The sequence below is a fragment of the Bombus terrestris genome, chromosome 17 (genome assembly GCF_910591885.1).
Source record: "Bombus terrestris chromosome 17, iyBomTerr1.2, whole genome shotgun sequence".
NCBI classification, from domain to species: domain Eukaryota; kingdom Metazoa; phylum Arthropoda; class Insecta; order Hymenoptera; family Apidae; genus Bombus; species Bombus terrestris.
In genome coordinates, this window is record NC_063285.1 from 4941039 (window position 1) to 4957966 (window position 16928).

The 16928-nt window shown below is 31.2% G+C and overlaps 1 protein-coding gene and 1 long non-coding RNA gene across 2 annotated transcripts; one reads left to right on the forward strand and one right to left on the reverse strand.

Moving 5' to 3' along the window:
* Positions 1-4868: 4868 nt before the first annotated feature.
* LOC125386776 (trans-1,2-dihydrobenzene-1,2-diol dehydrogenase-like) lies at positions 4869-8883 on the reverse strand. The gene is made up of 3 exons (XM_048413906.1): positions 8859-8883; positions 6533-6728; positions 4869-5948 (listed from the first exon to the last, which is right to left on the reverse strand). Exons 1-3 carry the CDS (start codon positions 8881-8883, stop codon positions 5627-5629), a joined length of 543 nt encoding a protein of 180 aa, XP_048269863.1. The 3' UTR covers positions 4869-5626.
* A 6693-nt stretch (positions 8884-15576) lies between these two features.
* LOC125386783 lies at positions 15577-16353 on the forward strand. Its single transcript, XR_007227175.1, has 2 exons — positions 15577-15846; positions 16009-16353. It is a non-coding gene; the product is annotated as an uncharacterized LOC125386783 (long non-coding RNA).
* Positions 16354-16928: the final 575 nt, after the last annotated feature.

A 16928-nucleotide genomic window follows, 5' to 3' on the forward strand; every position in this document is an offset into this window, starting at 1 on the left:
CCAGCGGGATACTATCTTCGAGTTTGACTATTTTGTTTCTTTAGCGAGGTCAGTGGGGTGTTTTCTTTTTAGTCTTCTATAAATGGTAAATGTGTTTAGATTTCTTCCACGCTATTTGTTTCTCAGGGTTCTGTGGGCATATATATATATATATATATATATATATATATATATATATATATATACACACATATACAGGGCGATACTCTACAGCTGTAGAAAAATTGAAAAATTTAAGCGATTCTTCAAGCTAAAATAAGATGCAAATCAGGAATAAAAAGATTGCGTTTTCAGCTTTGTTTTTTAGTTATTGTCAATTAAAACTTAGCCGAAATGTCTCTGTGTCCGAGCAAACCTCCTTAACTGAACAAAAGTAGGTCAGCCTAAACAGCGAGACGCACAGGGATCCTCAAATCGAACGACACATAGGCTTGCCTAGCACAAATCGTAGAAAAGAATATTATGACATTTGACGATGTAAACCATCTTGCGCGACGCTTTGTAAGAAAAATCGTAAATGAATGACAAATAATATTTAAAAGTAAAAGAAATCAAAACGTTTAAAAAACTAAAAACGGAAAGGCTCAAAAATATCTACAGTAGAATAACCTAAACCTCTACTAAATTAAACTTTATGTTTGTACTTTATGTTTGGCTGTTGAAATGATCCTGCCCTTCCAGAACTGTTTTACCCTCCTACCAAATTTCTAAAATCTAAACATGTTATGTAACAAGATAGTAGTGGAGAGTCCATTCAGAAAGAAACTAATATTTAGTTGCGAATAACTAAAAAAACAGAGCCCGAAACGCAATTTTTTTTATCCTTGATTTTGGCTTTATTTTAGTTTCAGGAATCACCCCTTAAATATTTTTACACCTGTGGCCGAACATCCCGCATAATTCCATTAACGCGCACGCTATTAATACATTTACTGTAATTTGTATCAGTACAGATACAAGCTTTCTGTTATAATGTACTGTTATAAGGACTTTCTGTTACAATGTATTGCAATTTAATACAAATAAATATAAAGTTGACGAGATTTTAAATAATATAAATATAAACGAGTTGAAGTTTCATAGCATGGCACTCGAGCATTGCCATACCAAATGCAGGTTGCTGCAGTATACTTATTATACTGTAATATGTAAATAGAGTAATCTTAACCATTGTTATCAACGGGGATCAAGCGAACTTAAAATACCGTGCACGACCAACATACTCGAGGCTGTAAGAAATATCTGTCGTAATTCAATCAAAAATGAATATTATCTATGTATTGAGTTTGAGTTAGCTTCTCGAATCACTACGTGAAATAATAAAAAATATTATTTTCATAGAATAATGTCATCTAATTAATCATTCGCCTACTATTCTAATAATTGATTCGTTATTATTTCATGCAACCCAACCCTCTGGCAACGGCATTGAAAAATCTAAACCAAATCGGAAATATAGATCATATTCACTTTTAATTTAGCTGTAAATTATAATCATAGAGATATAAGGATAGAGTGCGAGGGCGAGCTGAGAAAGCGAAAGCGAAAGCGAAAGAGAACGCTGCATAAAGGCCTCTTGTGTCCTTGTCTAATAACGCATGGTCATTCGTATAGCAAACATATAAGTGTATAGCCAACACAAACATTGTCAGTGTCATGCCTGATTAGACAAGGACAGAAGACACTTTTATGCAGCGTTCTTTCTACTCCTATGTCGCATCCACTTACACGATAATTTAAGACTATATGACTCGCGTACTCTAACTCTTTGTATATCTATGGTTATAATAGACATTTATTGCAGTCTCACAGTTGTTCGAAATTTTGAATTTTAGAACATGTCTAAGAATCATCGAAATGGAAAGGTAGGTAGCATTTCTGCACTTCCATCAAAATTACTATTAACAAATTGAACACTTTAAACACTCCATCCATTAAATAAACCTCTATTATATAATTGTGATAGTATGAAACTTCCTTTCTGCTGTGACGTCCATATCTCATAAAAAGATTATTTGAAAGTTAGTGGTTTTCACGTTCGTGTTCTATGTACATATGTAGCGCTTAAAGTTCTAAAACAGACAATTTAAATATCCGTGAAGGTCACCTTTTATAAACATTGTAAGTTATAATTTAATTTTATACATATAAGAAATCATTCATATTCTAATATTGAAATATACATCTATACAGATATTGCATACATATGTATGTATGTTAGGTTAGAAAAATTTACCAAATATCCAGCTGGACAAATTGTAAAGTACAAATTAAATAAAAAAAAAAAAAAAAGAAAAAAAGAAAAAAAAGAAAGAAAAGATATGTATCTATATATATATATATATTTATATGTACAGCAAATTTCCAATTAGATGAATTTTTTACTGTATATTCCAAAAACAATATGTAAAACGATTTTAATTAATATTATCATTTGTCATTTTACATCCACCTATTTACAAAATTACTGTGGACTTGTCTAAAACCACCAGAAATGAATAACATAGAAACTTAGGACTTTACCTTGTCGCTGCTATTACTGCAAAAAGCCTACGACCACAAAGTATTAGTAGTAGTAGTTGGTAATATTAGTATTGCTAACTACTATTACTAGTAATAAATATTAGTAATAGTAATTATGAAAACAGTCAATCATATACATTTTGAAAATATTTAGATTTTTTTCTTTGGTTATACTAAAATAAATTCTCTCTTATTTAAGCAAACGACTCAAAAAATATTTGTTTAGGTATACAATATAATGTATATCTCCTATATGATTATAAAATGGTACATGTAACTTAGAAGAAACCATGTTTAGAACCTCGTATGACTGGTTACTACTTACAGACTTATTAATATGTGTAAATATTTATAGTATATTTAAGAGATTTATGGCCTAACAAAATGATAAGCCTCATTAAATAGACATAGCGACAAATGATTTCTATCAGACTGTTTTAACATTATTAAGCGAACTATTAAGAATGATATTATTTTACAATTTTCATGTATAATAAAGATTTAGAGGTCTTCAAATACTTTAACAAATTACTGAGTATCCTAAATCTAACTTACAAAAGGATATTATAAAAGATGTATACCAACTTTGTCTATCTGAAATATCTCTTATTACTTTAAATAACAGAAAACAGTAAGATATAAAATATATTTAGATTCTAAAACAGATCTAATATGATGACGATGTATTTTCTTTTATATATATATATATATATATATGGTGATATCATATACAAAAGATCTTCAGAGACCTTTCAAGACCTTTTAAGACCTTCATGTCAGTTTCATTTTTTAGTGAAGTGTCTTATATTCCAATTTCATAAAATGTTGAATAATGAACATAAAAGTACTTCATTAGATTAATTGTAAAATTCAGTGTTACTAAGATTCCTTCTATCTTTCTTTACAGAATGATTAATTTTATTAGTATTTTTTAGATGTGTATGTGTGCATATATTGTTTATCGTAATGAGGCTTGTAATTTAGTACAACCTTTGCTTAGATAAGTACACGTTTAATATTTTAGATACAAGCAAACAGTAAATAGTGACTATTACAAACAGCAGTGTTAGATTGTTGGCGTTATTCTTACAAGAATATTGATATTGAGACATTGTGAAAGTCTAAACCACACATATTTTTCATACCAGAAACACAATTTTTTGGCCCGCTCGAACCTTACAATTGTTATTTTTGGATGTTTTGTTGGGTAGTATATCAGTAACACTGCAAAATATAATAGAAATATTTCACAATGCAAGTAATAAATTCGACAAACTCAAATGTATGAGGAATTATTTTCAATATAATCCCTATTCTATTGAAGTCAGACATAAAAGTTATATGCCTTGACAACACAAATTCTACAGAGCGTTTTACCTTTCCGCCTACAAAGAAACTATTACAACAAAGTATGTCTTCCTCCTAATTTTTTGTAAATAATTCTTATTCTTCTCTTATTATTTGAAACAATAAAAATGAAGTCAACAGAGTTGGAGGAATACCTTGTATACTACTTGAGCAGCTACAATATCTACATAAATTTTAAAACATTTATCCTATTTAATATTTTTTTAAATTTAAGTGACACAATCTCAAACTTAATAATTGTCAATTGTATGAATTTAAAAGTTGTGTTCATGTGTTACAAAGCCTAAAAAACACAAAGAGTAACATGCAGTTTTGTAACAAAATTTTACTTGAAATATTTTACGCAAACATTCTATGAAGATAAAAAGAACAGTACATATTTTCCTAAGACCTCTGTTATATGATTTTTTGCTGTCATATCCCAACTGGTTATAAGTTTCAAACATAATAATGATGAATGCATATAATTCTGTTCATATTCAATTGTCAGTAGTCGTTGAAATCCATGATTGTTTTCCAGATTGGGGTTAGGTTATATAAACTTTTATATGAATAATCTAATATAAAAAAAGAATATTTATATGTATCTAATGTTGATATTGACAAGATTTTATGTAATTATTCTATTATACGTATACAATTAGCGATATTTAATTTTATTACTAAATGTATACACATATTCGTATTTACGAGTCATATTTCTTTAAATATTTATAAGCAATTATTCTTCAACCTATTTGTTATTAGAAGTAAAAATACTACTCTTATTTATGTAAAAATATCTCTAGAATCTTCAGGCGACTCTTATCTTTTTAAATGGGACTAAATGTAACATTTAAACATGACAAATTATGTATGAATTTTTTTCTAAAGCTCAAAAATTGCCTTTATTATAACGTATAGTCTAACCTATATTCTAATATTCTACATTTCTGATATTTTATTGTATTCTAATATTCTAACGTATTCTAATATTTTATAACTCTGGTATTCTCATATATTCTAATATTCTATAATTCTGGTATTTTAATATATTCTAATATTTATATAAAAGCATTGTTCTTTATTACTTAACGTACATAATATACGTCACCGTGATTCTTCAGGACTAACGTTACTCTATTAAACCAGTTGCACTACCAGCCAAATCTGCATTAACGGATTCTGCTATTAGCTTTTGTGGACAGAAAGGCTGCAGATTTGATATGGGATCAGTTTTATTCGGTTATATTACCAGCTATTCCATTAGGCAATTTTTTCGTTTTTCCCTTTAGGTAACTACTTCCTTTCTTCGTAATTTGGAAGAATGTACAATAGACCTAAGGACCTTTTAAGTACCAGTAATAAACTGAAAATACTTGTACGGTTAAAGCTTCCTGCGAACTAATAAGACTCGGTTTATGGTGGGGCCTTAGGTTTATTGAGTGTTCCTCTAACGGTGCTTGGGCCTTGACGGTCAGACAATGAAGGACGTCGCGCGGACCTTTTCACGCGACGTTACAATATTATTGGAAACACTCGAGAAGTGGTGGTTGGTATTAAACAATATACCCTGTATATCTTATAGGAATATTGAAATATACATACATATATATTTTATATATATGTAACTTATTGTATCTTAGGCATATATATATGTAGGAAAATGGTATAGTGCTAGTAGATTTGGTAACGGTATGATTGTTACAATATCGTTTGATGCTCCGGCAATCTATGTTTGCGCAATCACTATTCGTCACTCACTAACTTCGTTACAACGATTCTTTTTAAAATATGGTGACAACAGTCTATGACAACGCTGATAACACTCTATGACAATTTCTTTTTTAAGAGTTTCATATATAGGAAAACAACTACTACTCCAAATACCTTCCATTAAGAACAACTTCTTCTGCTTTGCTAAATTTATCAACTCTGTTGTTTGCTTCAAATTCATAGTTAAAGGTTTTTCACATAAAACATGGTTCCCATGATATAACATTAATTTTGCAATGTCAAAGTGTTGAGAATGTAACGTTCCAATATATACGACATCTGTAAATGTAAAAAAATGAAAAACAATAGATTACAACAATTTTGTGTTATTTCACAAAAACTGGCTATCGTATTTAGCTTTCGGTATTTCGGAGGTGCGTATCTGTAGAGTAATTGCGCATGCGAAGTTAGAGAGTGTCGAAGTGATGAAAAAACGTGTGGTAAATGAATTGCGTGTATGATTTCCTTGCCGAGTGGCGAGTATGTACAGTGTACAATGTACAGGGTGTATGAAAAGTATGTGCAAAAACCACCGTAGCGTGATTCTACACATCTGGATCGGTGGAGATTTGTAATAAAATGTTTGTGCAAAATTGATCTGGAGCATGATTTTCAAGGCCAAATTTGTTTTTTATTGTAACGTATTCCACTCATTATGAGGATAAGAGGTCCCAAAGGAACCATGGTATGGGTCGCACTCAAGCGAGGAACTGAACGTGCGTTCTCTTGCTCTTGCGTGCTCTTGCGTTTCCAGAGGCAAGGAGAGTAAGGCGGATTTGTTAGATTCAATGACGTTCAAAAACGTTTATAAAAAGATTATTTCTATATTAATTCAGCTTAAAAAAACACGAAACATACCAATATTCTTGTCTTTCGCTAGCTCTACATAATTGTAGAGCTAGCTCTACATAATTGTAATAACGCCTTTTTAATTTTATGTAAGCTAGAAAAGTTCTGTGCCCTTGATAGTTCACGTGCCGCTACTGCAAGAACTACATGTTCGGATTCTGGTAATGTTCGTAAGCATGTTACAAAACCATGTGATATTTTCCAGCACCTGCTATACCCCAATGAATGGACATCTGTAATAATGTAATTTTAAAAGAAGCTAATTATTTACTAAATAATATAATGGTAAACAATTATAAATTAATTTAAAGTTATAAATAGTAACATTGTTATTCTCTTATATACTAGAATTGATTGAGAAAATCAGTACATGTTTTCAATTGGTATTTCTTATTAATGTATATATATGTCGAGCTCTCATCGGGGTTAGGGGCGTGTAACGAATCTTCATTTGGATTAGTCATTGTTGTTATACAATAGAGATGATATTTACTGGTACAAATATGATTATTACAGAATTTAACAAGTAACCATGGTGATTAGATACTCGAGATGCTAATGACAATGATCAACGGGATGGCAAATGCGCTTTCTTCCAAAGTCTAAGTCGAACTCCAACTTACTTGTCCACAATTCAAGTATAACTCAACTTACTTGTCCACAGTACAAGTAGAACTCTAACTAACTCTTGTTGAAGCGTAGAGAGTATATCTTCAACAATAAAAGATACAAAAATGTTCGCTAGGACGTGTGTAACTCGCTGATGTTGGATCAACGCACATAATTGAGACTGATGAAACTCTTCTCTCCTTACGACCGCGTTCGTTTACATTATATTGGTCGAGGGGGTACCGATAAAATTCCAATCGCCTTTGTTAGACGGTTCCACGTAACGGCGACATTGTTTCTGCTCGGAGTTTGATTATTAATGCAATATGTGTGTGTCCTACGATAATGATACTCCGAGGCAAAACTACTCGTGGCTTGATTTGTCCTCGAGCACGTGTGCCGCTACAACTATATTTTTAAGGAGAGCTATACAGCAACTCCATACCTCTGTTAGGTAAAAACGTCCATCCCGTGACCGTGGCTACGTTTAGTAACCAGTTGTGTCACTTCGAGCTCAAGCCTACTGTCATAAATCTCGAGCAAACATAATCGGATTAAATTATAGACAACTACTTCTCAGCTTTATTATTTATTATTATTTTACCGGGGTTGTCTGTCCTCAAAGCAGAGGAAGAAGGAGGAGGGGTTTTTAGTGGGTATGGCAACAACATCCGCCCGAGTCCCACATAACCCAGTGATGCGGGTCACTGGGCATGCGTAACAGCATTTTCCCCTCCTCACGCAAAAAAAAAACACACATTACATATCTTACATTTTGTTTATATCATGGTATCAGGTAATATATATTAACTATAAACAAAGGCTAGGCCAGCTTGAGTATTTCATTGAGTATTCCTATTATATATCCTGCATATTGCAGTCCTGTGTACAACTGCATAGTGAAAAAAATTATCATTAATGAGCTGCGTTAAGTTTGACTTAATCTTTAAATCCAACTGTCACACCGTAAAACGGCTGACTATGATTTTGGATAATAAATAATAATATAATTACAATTCATATTAGCCTTTTACATCGTATTGCTATTATTAAAAATTGCAAACATCTCAACCATAATATCAAGGAATTTAATTGTTCGACTGTCAAAATTGTCGTCGAAGTAGGTTTTTAGAAAAATCTCTTGCAGTCTCACATATGCAGTTGTAAACGATTATTTAGTTTTGTAAAATTTAACACCAAGGTAAACAGATCAATGACTGATGGATGTAAACAGATCGTCAAGCGGCTATGCTAGTGAGCTTCACAAATACACACATATGGGCTGAATTGACTGTAGTGGTATCGACTGTTTTTTGCAAAAATCTCGATAATGAAGAACCCACGAGTAACATACAACGGCAAAAGTAATTCAAAATGACTGTAAGATAAACAAACAGAAGAAAACCCCAATAAATGCAACCATATTACATTTACACTACGAAAACAGAAACCACCAAATATCCAATTGGATGGCACGCACATAAGACAAACAAAGCAAGAAGTTAAATATCTAGGACTCCAGTTAGACACACAACTTACATGGAAGTAGCATACTAAATCAATTATAGACAAAATATGAATAAAAGAAAGACAGATGTACTGGATAACTAGTCGAAAGTCTAAGCTCAGCATGGAAAATAGACTAAAAATTTACAAAACGATAATAAAACTAATTTGAACGTACGGAATACCACTATGGGAGACAGCAGCAATGAGTCACATAAATAAACTCGAGTCGCTACAATCGAAGATACTCAGAGCAATAGTCAACGGCCCCATGGTATGTCAGAATCAAGGATTTACGGAGAGACCTAAAAATACCAACGATCAAAGAAAAAATCGGCAGATACGCAAAAAAATATAAGAAAAGAATGACAACACATACAAATCAGCTGAAACGAGCAGAAATCTCATAAAAAGAAGACTAAAGAGAAAACACCCCCCTGATCTCACTAAAGAAATAAAATAGACAAACTAGAAGATGGTATTCCGTTAGGGCTGGCCATTCACATGTTAGTTAGCAATAAAGATAGAAAAATTGACCGAATGTCCAGCTGGACAAATTGTAAAGTACAAATTAAATAAAAAAAAAAAAAAAAAATGGAAATTTACAACGTGACTTCAGTCCCCTTCATGCGTGGATTCGATTTCTGGAATGCATCATTCATATATCTCGCAGAATGAGAACTGAAAAATGGTAAATAAAACAAAAAGACGACAAAAAATAGCTTCTTTATTGAAAAAAAAATAAATATAACAGTTATTCCTAAACCTGCAGGTAGCGAGAATTCAAATGACGAGAACGCAGCTCGTCGAGCATTTCAACAAACACAAATATTGGCAAACACAACAGGTGTAAACATCAACCTACCCTAGAATTTACGAACGATTGTAATAACAATATCTTGCCAATTTGCTATAGATTTAAAGAAATTTAAATCACATTGTTTTCACAATGCAAAATTATTTAAAAAGGCATCCTCGTGGTATCCAATGCCACAAACCATACACAAAATTTTAATACGTAGCAAGCAGATTTTCAACAATGCATTTTAATCTCAAGGCCACTTAGCAGAAGACGCAGCGGAATCTAAAAACAAATTTTACAAATATGATAGACAATTTTCACGCTTGCAAAAATAGTTGTAAGAACAATTTACAGCATACATATATTTAATAGAGCTACGGAAACATCAGATCCATATATCTCATGCATTAGCCTTAAAAACAGAGTTCATAAGCAATAACTAAAGAATTTAAGTAAATCAAAAGTACCGTCATTATTACGTACCCCATACATCCAATCAGAACCATTAACCATCAACATGTAACATAAATCCAGAACAAGCAATGGACGAAGAAGACCAGTCTGCTGATAATGAAGAATGCGAAGAAAATTTGCCAATATTTAGACATTTAGACAATTCAGAACTAAACTCGGGCGAACTATTATTATAACTGTGACCATATTTTTAATTTTACTTTTACTATTTTCTTCGGTATATCTTTTATTATTTTTCCCAGTATTTTATTACAAATAGATAGATTAGATTAATGAACAGAATCTGTTTGATTTCTGCGAAGATCCGCTGCACGAGGTTTTCTTATATTTCTATTGACAGTCCGCTAACATAACCGAATAAAACTGATCCCATATCAAATCTGCAGCCTTTCTGTCCACAAAAGCTAATAGCAGAATCCGTTAATGCAGATTTGGCTGGTAGTGCAACTGGTTTAATAGAGTAACGTTAGTCCTGAAGAATCACGGTGACGTATATTATGTACGTTAAGTAATAAAGAACAATGCTTTTATATAAATATTAGAATATATTAAAATACCAGAATTATAGAATATTAGAATATATGAGAATACTAGAGTTATAAAATATTAGAATACGTTAGAATATTAGAATACAATAAAATATCAGAAATGTAGAATATTAGAATATAGGTTAGACTATACGTTATAATAAAGGCAATTTTTGAGCTTTAGAAAAAAATTCATACATAATTTGTCATGTTTAAATGTTACATTTAGTCCCATTTAAAAAGATAAGAGTCGCCTGAAGATTCTAGAGATATTTTTACATAAATAAGAGTAGTATTTTTACTTCTAATAACAAATAGGTTGAAGAATAATTGCGTATAAATATTTAAAGAAATATGACTCGTAAATACGAATATGTGTATACATTTAGTAATAAAATTAAATATCGCTAATTGTATACGTATAATAGAATAATTACATAAAATCTTGTCAATATCAACATTAGATACATATAAATATTCTTTTTTTATATTAGATTATTCATATAAAAGTTTATATAACCTAACCCCAATCTGGAAAACAATCATGGATTTCAACGACTACTGACAATTGAATATGAACAGAATTATATGCATTCATCATTATTATGTTTGAAACTTATAACCAATTGGGATATGACAGCAAAAAATCATATAACAGAGGTCTTAGGAAAATATGTACTGTTCTTTTTATCTTCATAGAATGTTTGCGTAAAAAATTTCAAGTAAAATTTTGTTACAAAACTGCATGTTACTCTTTGTGTTTTTTAGACTTTGTAACACATGAACACAACTTTTAAATTCATACAATTGACAATTATTAAGTTTGAGATTGTGTCACTTAAATTTAAAAAAATATTAAATAGGATAAATGTTTTAAAATTTATGTAGATATTGTAGCTGCTGCAAGTAGTATACAAGGTATTCCTCCAACTCTGTTGACTTCATTTTTATTGTTTCAAATAATAAGAGAAGAATAAGAATTATTTACAAAAAATTAGGAGGAAGACATACTTTGTTGTAATAGTTTCTTTGTAGGCGAAAAGGTTAAACGCTCTGTAGAATTTGTGTTGTCAAGGCATATAACTTTTATGTCTGACTTCAATAGAATAGGGATTATATTGAAAATAATTCCTCATACATTTGAGTTTGTCGAATTTATTACTTGCATTGTGAAATATTTCTATTATATTTTGCAGTGTTACTGATATACTACCCAACAAAACATCCAAAAATAACAATTGTAAGGTTCGAGCGGGCCAAAAAATTGTGTTTCTGGTATGAAAAATATGTGTGGTTTAGACTTTCACAATGTCTCAATATCAATATTCTTGTAAGAATAACGCCAACAATCTAACACTGCTGTTTGTAATAGTCACTATTTACTGTTTGCTTGTATCTAAAATATTAAACGTGTACTTATCTAAGCAAAGGTTGTACTAAATTACAAGCCTCATTACGATAAACAATATATGCACACATACACATCTAAAAAATACTAATAAAATTAATCATTCTGTAAAGAAAGATAGAAGGAATCTTAGTAACACTGAATTTTACAATTAATCTAATGAAGTACTTTTATGTTCATTATTCAACATTTTATGTAATTGGAATATAAGACACTTCACTAAAAAATGAAACTGACATGAAGGTCTTAAAAGGTCTTGAAAGGTCTCTGAAGATCTTTTGTATATGATATCACCATATATATATATATATATATATATAAAAGAAAATACATCGTCATCATATTAGATCTGTTTTAGAATCTAAATATATTTTATAACTTACTGTTTTCTGTTATTTAAAGTAATAAGAGATATTTCAGATAGACAAAGTTGGTATACATCTTTTATAATATCCTTTTGTAAGTTAGATTTAGGATACTCAGTAATTTGTTAAAGTATTTGAAGACCTCTAAATCTTTATTATACATGAAAATTGTAAAATAATATCATTCTTAATAGTTCGCTTAATAATGTTAAAACAGTCTGATAGAAATCATTTGTCGCTATGTCTATTTAATGAGGCTTATCATTTTGTTAGGCCATAAATCTCTTAAATATACTATAAATATTTACACATATTAATAAGTCTGTAAGTAGTAACCAGTCATACGAGGTTCTAAACATGGTTTATTCTAAGTTACATGTACCATTTTATAATCATATAGGAGATATACATTATATTGTATACCTAAACAAATATTTTTTGAGTCGTTTGCTTAAATAAGAGAGAATTTATTTTAGTATAACCAAAGAAAAAAATCTAAATATTTTCAAAATGTATATGATTGACTGTTTTCATAATTACTATTACTAATATTTATTACTAGTAATAGTAGTTAGCAATACTAATATTACCAACTACTTCTACTAATACTTTGTGGTCGTAGGCTTTTTGCAGTAATAGCAGCGACAAGGTAAAGTCCTAAGTTTCTATGTTATTCATTTCTGGTGGTTTTAGACAAGTCCACAGTAATTTTGTAAATAGGTAGATGTAAAATGACAAATGATAATATTAATTAAAATCGTTTTACATATTGTTTTTGGAATATACAGTAAAAAATTCATCTAATTGGAAATTTGCTGTACATATAAATATATATATATATATATATATATAGATACATATCTTTTCTTTCTTTTTTTTCTTTTTTTCTTTTTTTTTTTTTTTATTTAATTTGTACTTTACAATTTGTCCAGCTGGATATTTGATAAATTTTTCTAACCTAACATACATACATATGTATGCAATATCTGTATAGATGTATATTTCAATATTAGAATATGAATGATTTCTTATATGTATAAAATTAAATTATAACTTACAATGTTTATAAAAGGTGACCTTCACGGATATTTAAATTGTCTGTTTTAGAACTTTAAGCGCTACATATGTACATAGAACACGAACGTGAAAACCACTAACTTTCAAATAATCTTTTTATGAGATATGGACGTCACAGCAGAAAGGAAGTTTCATACTATCACAATTATATAATAGAGGTTTATTTAATGGATGGAGTGTTTAAAGTGTTCAATTTGTTAATAGTAATTTTGATGGAAGTGCAGAAATGCTACCTACCTTTCCATTTCGATGATTCTTAGACATGTTCTAAAATTCAAAATTTCGAACAACTGTGAGACTGCAATAAATGTCTATTATAACCATAGATATACAAAGAGTTAGAGTACGCGAGTCATATAGTCTTAAATTATCGTGTAGGTGGATGCGACATAGGAGTAGAAAGAACGCTGCATAAAAGTGTCTTCTGTCCTTGTCTAATCAGGCATGACACTGACAATGTTTGTGTTGGCTATACACTTATATGTTTGCTATACGAATGACCATGCGTTATTAGACAAGGACACAAGAGGCCTTTATGCAGCGTTCTCTTTCGCTTTCGCTTTCGCTTTCTCAGCTCGCTCTCGCACTCTATCCTTATATCTCTATGATTATAATTTACAGCTAAATTAAAAGTGAATATGATCTATATTTCCGATTTGGTTTAGATTTTTCAATGCCGTTGCCAGAGGGTTGGGTTGCATGAAATAATAACGAATCAATTATTAGAATAGTAGGCGAATGATTAATTAGATGACATTATTCTATGAAAATAATATTTTTTATTATTTCACGTAGTGATTCGAGAAGCTAACTCAAACTCAATACATAGATACTATTCATTTTTGATTGAATTACGACAGATATTTCTTACAGCCTCGAGTATGTTGGTTGTGCACGGTATTTTAAGTTCGCTTGATCCCCGTTGATAACAATGGTTAAGATTACTCTATTTACATATTACAGTATAATAAGTATACTGCAGCAACCTGCATTTGGTATGGCAATGCTCGAGTGCCATGCTATGAAACTTCAACTCGTTTATATTTATATTATTTAAAATCTCGTCAACTTTATATTTATTTGTATTAAATTGCAATACATTGTAACAGAAAGTCCTTATAACAGTACATTATAACAGAAAGCTTGTATCTGTACTGATACAAATTACAGTAAATGTATTAATAGCGTGCGCGTTAATGGAATTATGCGGGATGTTCGGCCACAGGTGTAAAAATATTTAAGGGGTGATTCCTGAAACTAAAATAAAGCCAAAATCAAGGATAAAAAAAATTGCGTTTCGGGCTCTGTTTTTTTAGTTATTCGCAACTAAATATTAGTTTCTTTCTGAATGGACTCTCCACTACTATCTTGTTACATAACATGTTTAGATTTTAGAAATTTGGTAGGAGGGTAAAACAGTTCTGGAAGGGCAGGATCATTTCAACAGCCAAACATAAAGTACAAACATAAAGTTTAATTTAGTAGAGGTTTAGGTTATTCTACTGTAGATATTTTTGAGCCTTTCCGTTTTTAGTTTTTTAAACGTTTTGATTTCTTTTACTTTTAAATATTATTTGTCATTCATTTACGATTTTTCTTACAAAGCGTCGCGCAAGATGGTTTACATCGTCAAATGTCATAATATTCTTTTCTACGATTTGTGCTAGGCAAGCCTATGTGTCGTTCGATTTGAGGATCCCTGTGCGTCTCGCTGTTTAGGCTGACCTACTTTTGTTCAGTTAAGGAGGTTTGCTCGGACACAGAGACATTTCGGCTAAGTTTTAATTGACAATAACTAAAAAACAAAGCTGAAAACGCAATCTTTTTATTCTTGATTTGCATCTTATTTTAGCTTGAAGAATCGCTCAAATTTTTCAATTTTTCTACAGCTGTAGAGTATCGCCCTGTATATGTGTGTATATATATATATATATATATATATATATATATATATGCCCACAGAACCCTGAGAAACAAATAGCGTGGAAGAAATCTAAACACATTTACCATTTATAGAAGACTAAACAGAAAACACCCCACTGACCTCGCTAAAGAAACAAAATAGTCAAACTCGAAGATAGTATCCCGCTGGGGGTAGCCATCCACATATTATTTAGCAATTAAGTTAGAAAAATTGACCAAATTTCCAGCCGGACAAATGGTAAAGTACAAATTAAATAATAATAATAATAATAAAAAAACTTACCATTGGGGAGCTGAAGGTACTTGTTTAGTTTAGAAATTTAGCTATGTCTGGCAATAAAAACGAACTGATCGCACGCTCGATGGCCGCTGACCATTGATATTGAGCCGATCGGAGGATGCTCGATCTTCGATTCCATCAGCGATTAGCACGAGCTGTAATTGGAAAATAATATCATTTAGGATTCAATAAAATCGTCGAAAGTATTAGTAGAGTACATTGGTAGACAGAAAGTAAGACAGAAATATTTTGGCAATTGTTTGAAATGCTCAAAGTTTTCGCCGACTAGTGGTAAAATCGAAGGATATTTGCGTAGTTGAGAAAAGGTAACGTACCTTTTCAAACGGTTATGCCCATGCCAGTCGACAAAGACATAAAAGGTTGGTGTTTACCAATATGAGTTTTCATGACGAAATATTTTAGAACTTAAAGTAGACCCAGACGAGTAATTAGCAATCGAGGATTTTGTTTTCTCGACTGGGCCATTCAAAGAATTCCTAACTAATAATGCGGTCGAACATGTTACATTCGGTACTCCACAGGCAAACGGAACACCGATGCTGGCAAAATTGTCGGAAACACCCGGGAAATGGCAGTTTTGAGTCTAGAGTCCAGTCGAATTCGCCTAGAACAATACAGTTTGCAGGTCAACGGGAGAAAGTCTTTCGCAATTGTTGTTTGAAATAAATCAGCTTGGCTTCATTAAGCGACAGGAATAAGTGACAAGCCTGAGCAAGAAAATGAACGCGTCTACGACAGAAAACATAAAAATGCGACAGGGTATCAAAATCGACGATACGTGATGATCGGATACGTGATTCGGACGTCGCACCGGGAGTAGATAAGGAATTGGTACCGAAATTTGAAAGCCCCTACGTTATTAAAAAGATTTTAGAGAAAAATAGATATGTTGTTACAGATATAGGTGGGTTTTAATTAACACGTATGCCCTTTACAGGAATAGTAAGAGTCGATCAGATGAAATTTTGCATTTCAGAGGATAATTAACAATTAATAATTCGATTATTTATAAAGCACACCTTCTGTCATTTTACTTTTGTATTTGCGTGATTACCTCGAAAATGAAGGTAAATTCGCCGGCGATATTTTCGATATGTGTGTATACCCTATACGATATACATAGGTTAAGAATATATTTTTGTAATATTTATCGGAAATCCGTGTCTACGTATGCATCGCATTATTTTAGATTTATTGTTACATCAGCTTTGGTTTGATTTTGCCGTCGGAATATCTTGCATTTTATTTGACTACATCGTACTGACAAGCTCTGTTTGGATTCGTTCTGTAGTTCGTATTTCTTCGTTTATGCTAATGAGAAGTCGTAAATTCGTGACTATTATCAAGGTCGTCATTATTGTCAGGAATGGCTGTAGACGGTTATTTTACGACTTTCTCAATTGGCCTCTTTGGAAACTTAGAGACGGTTCAGACCATCACG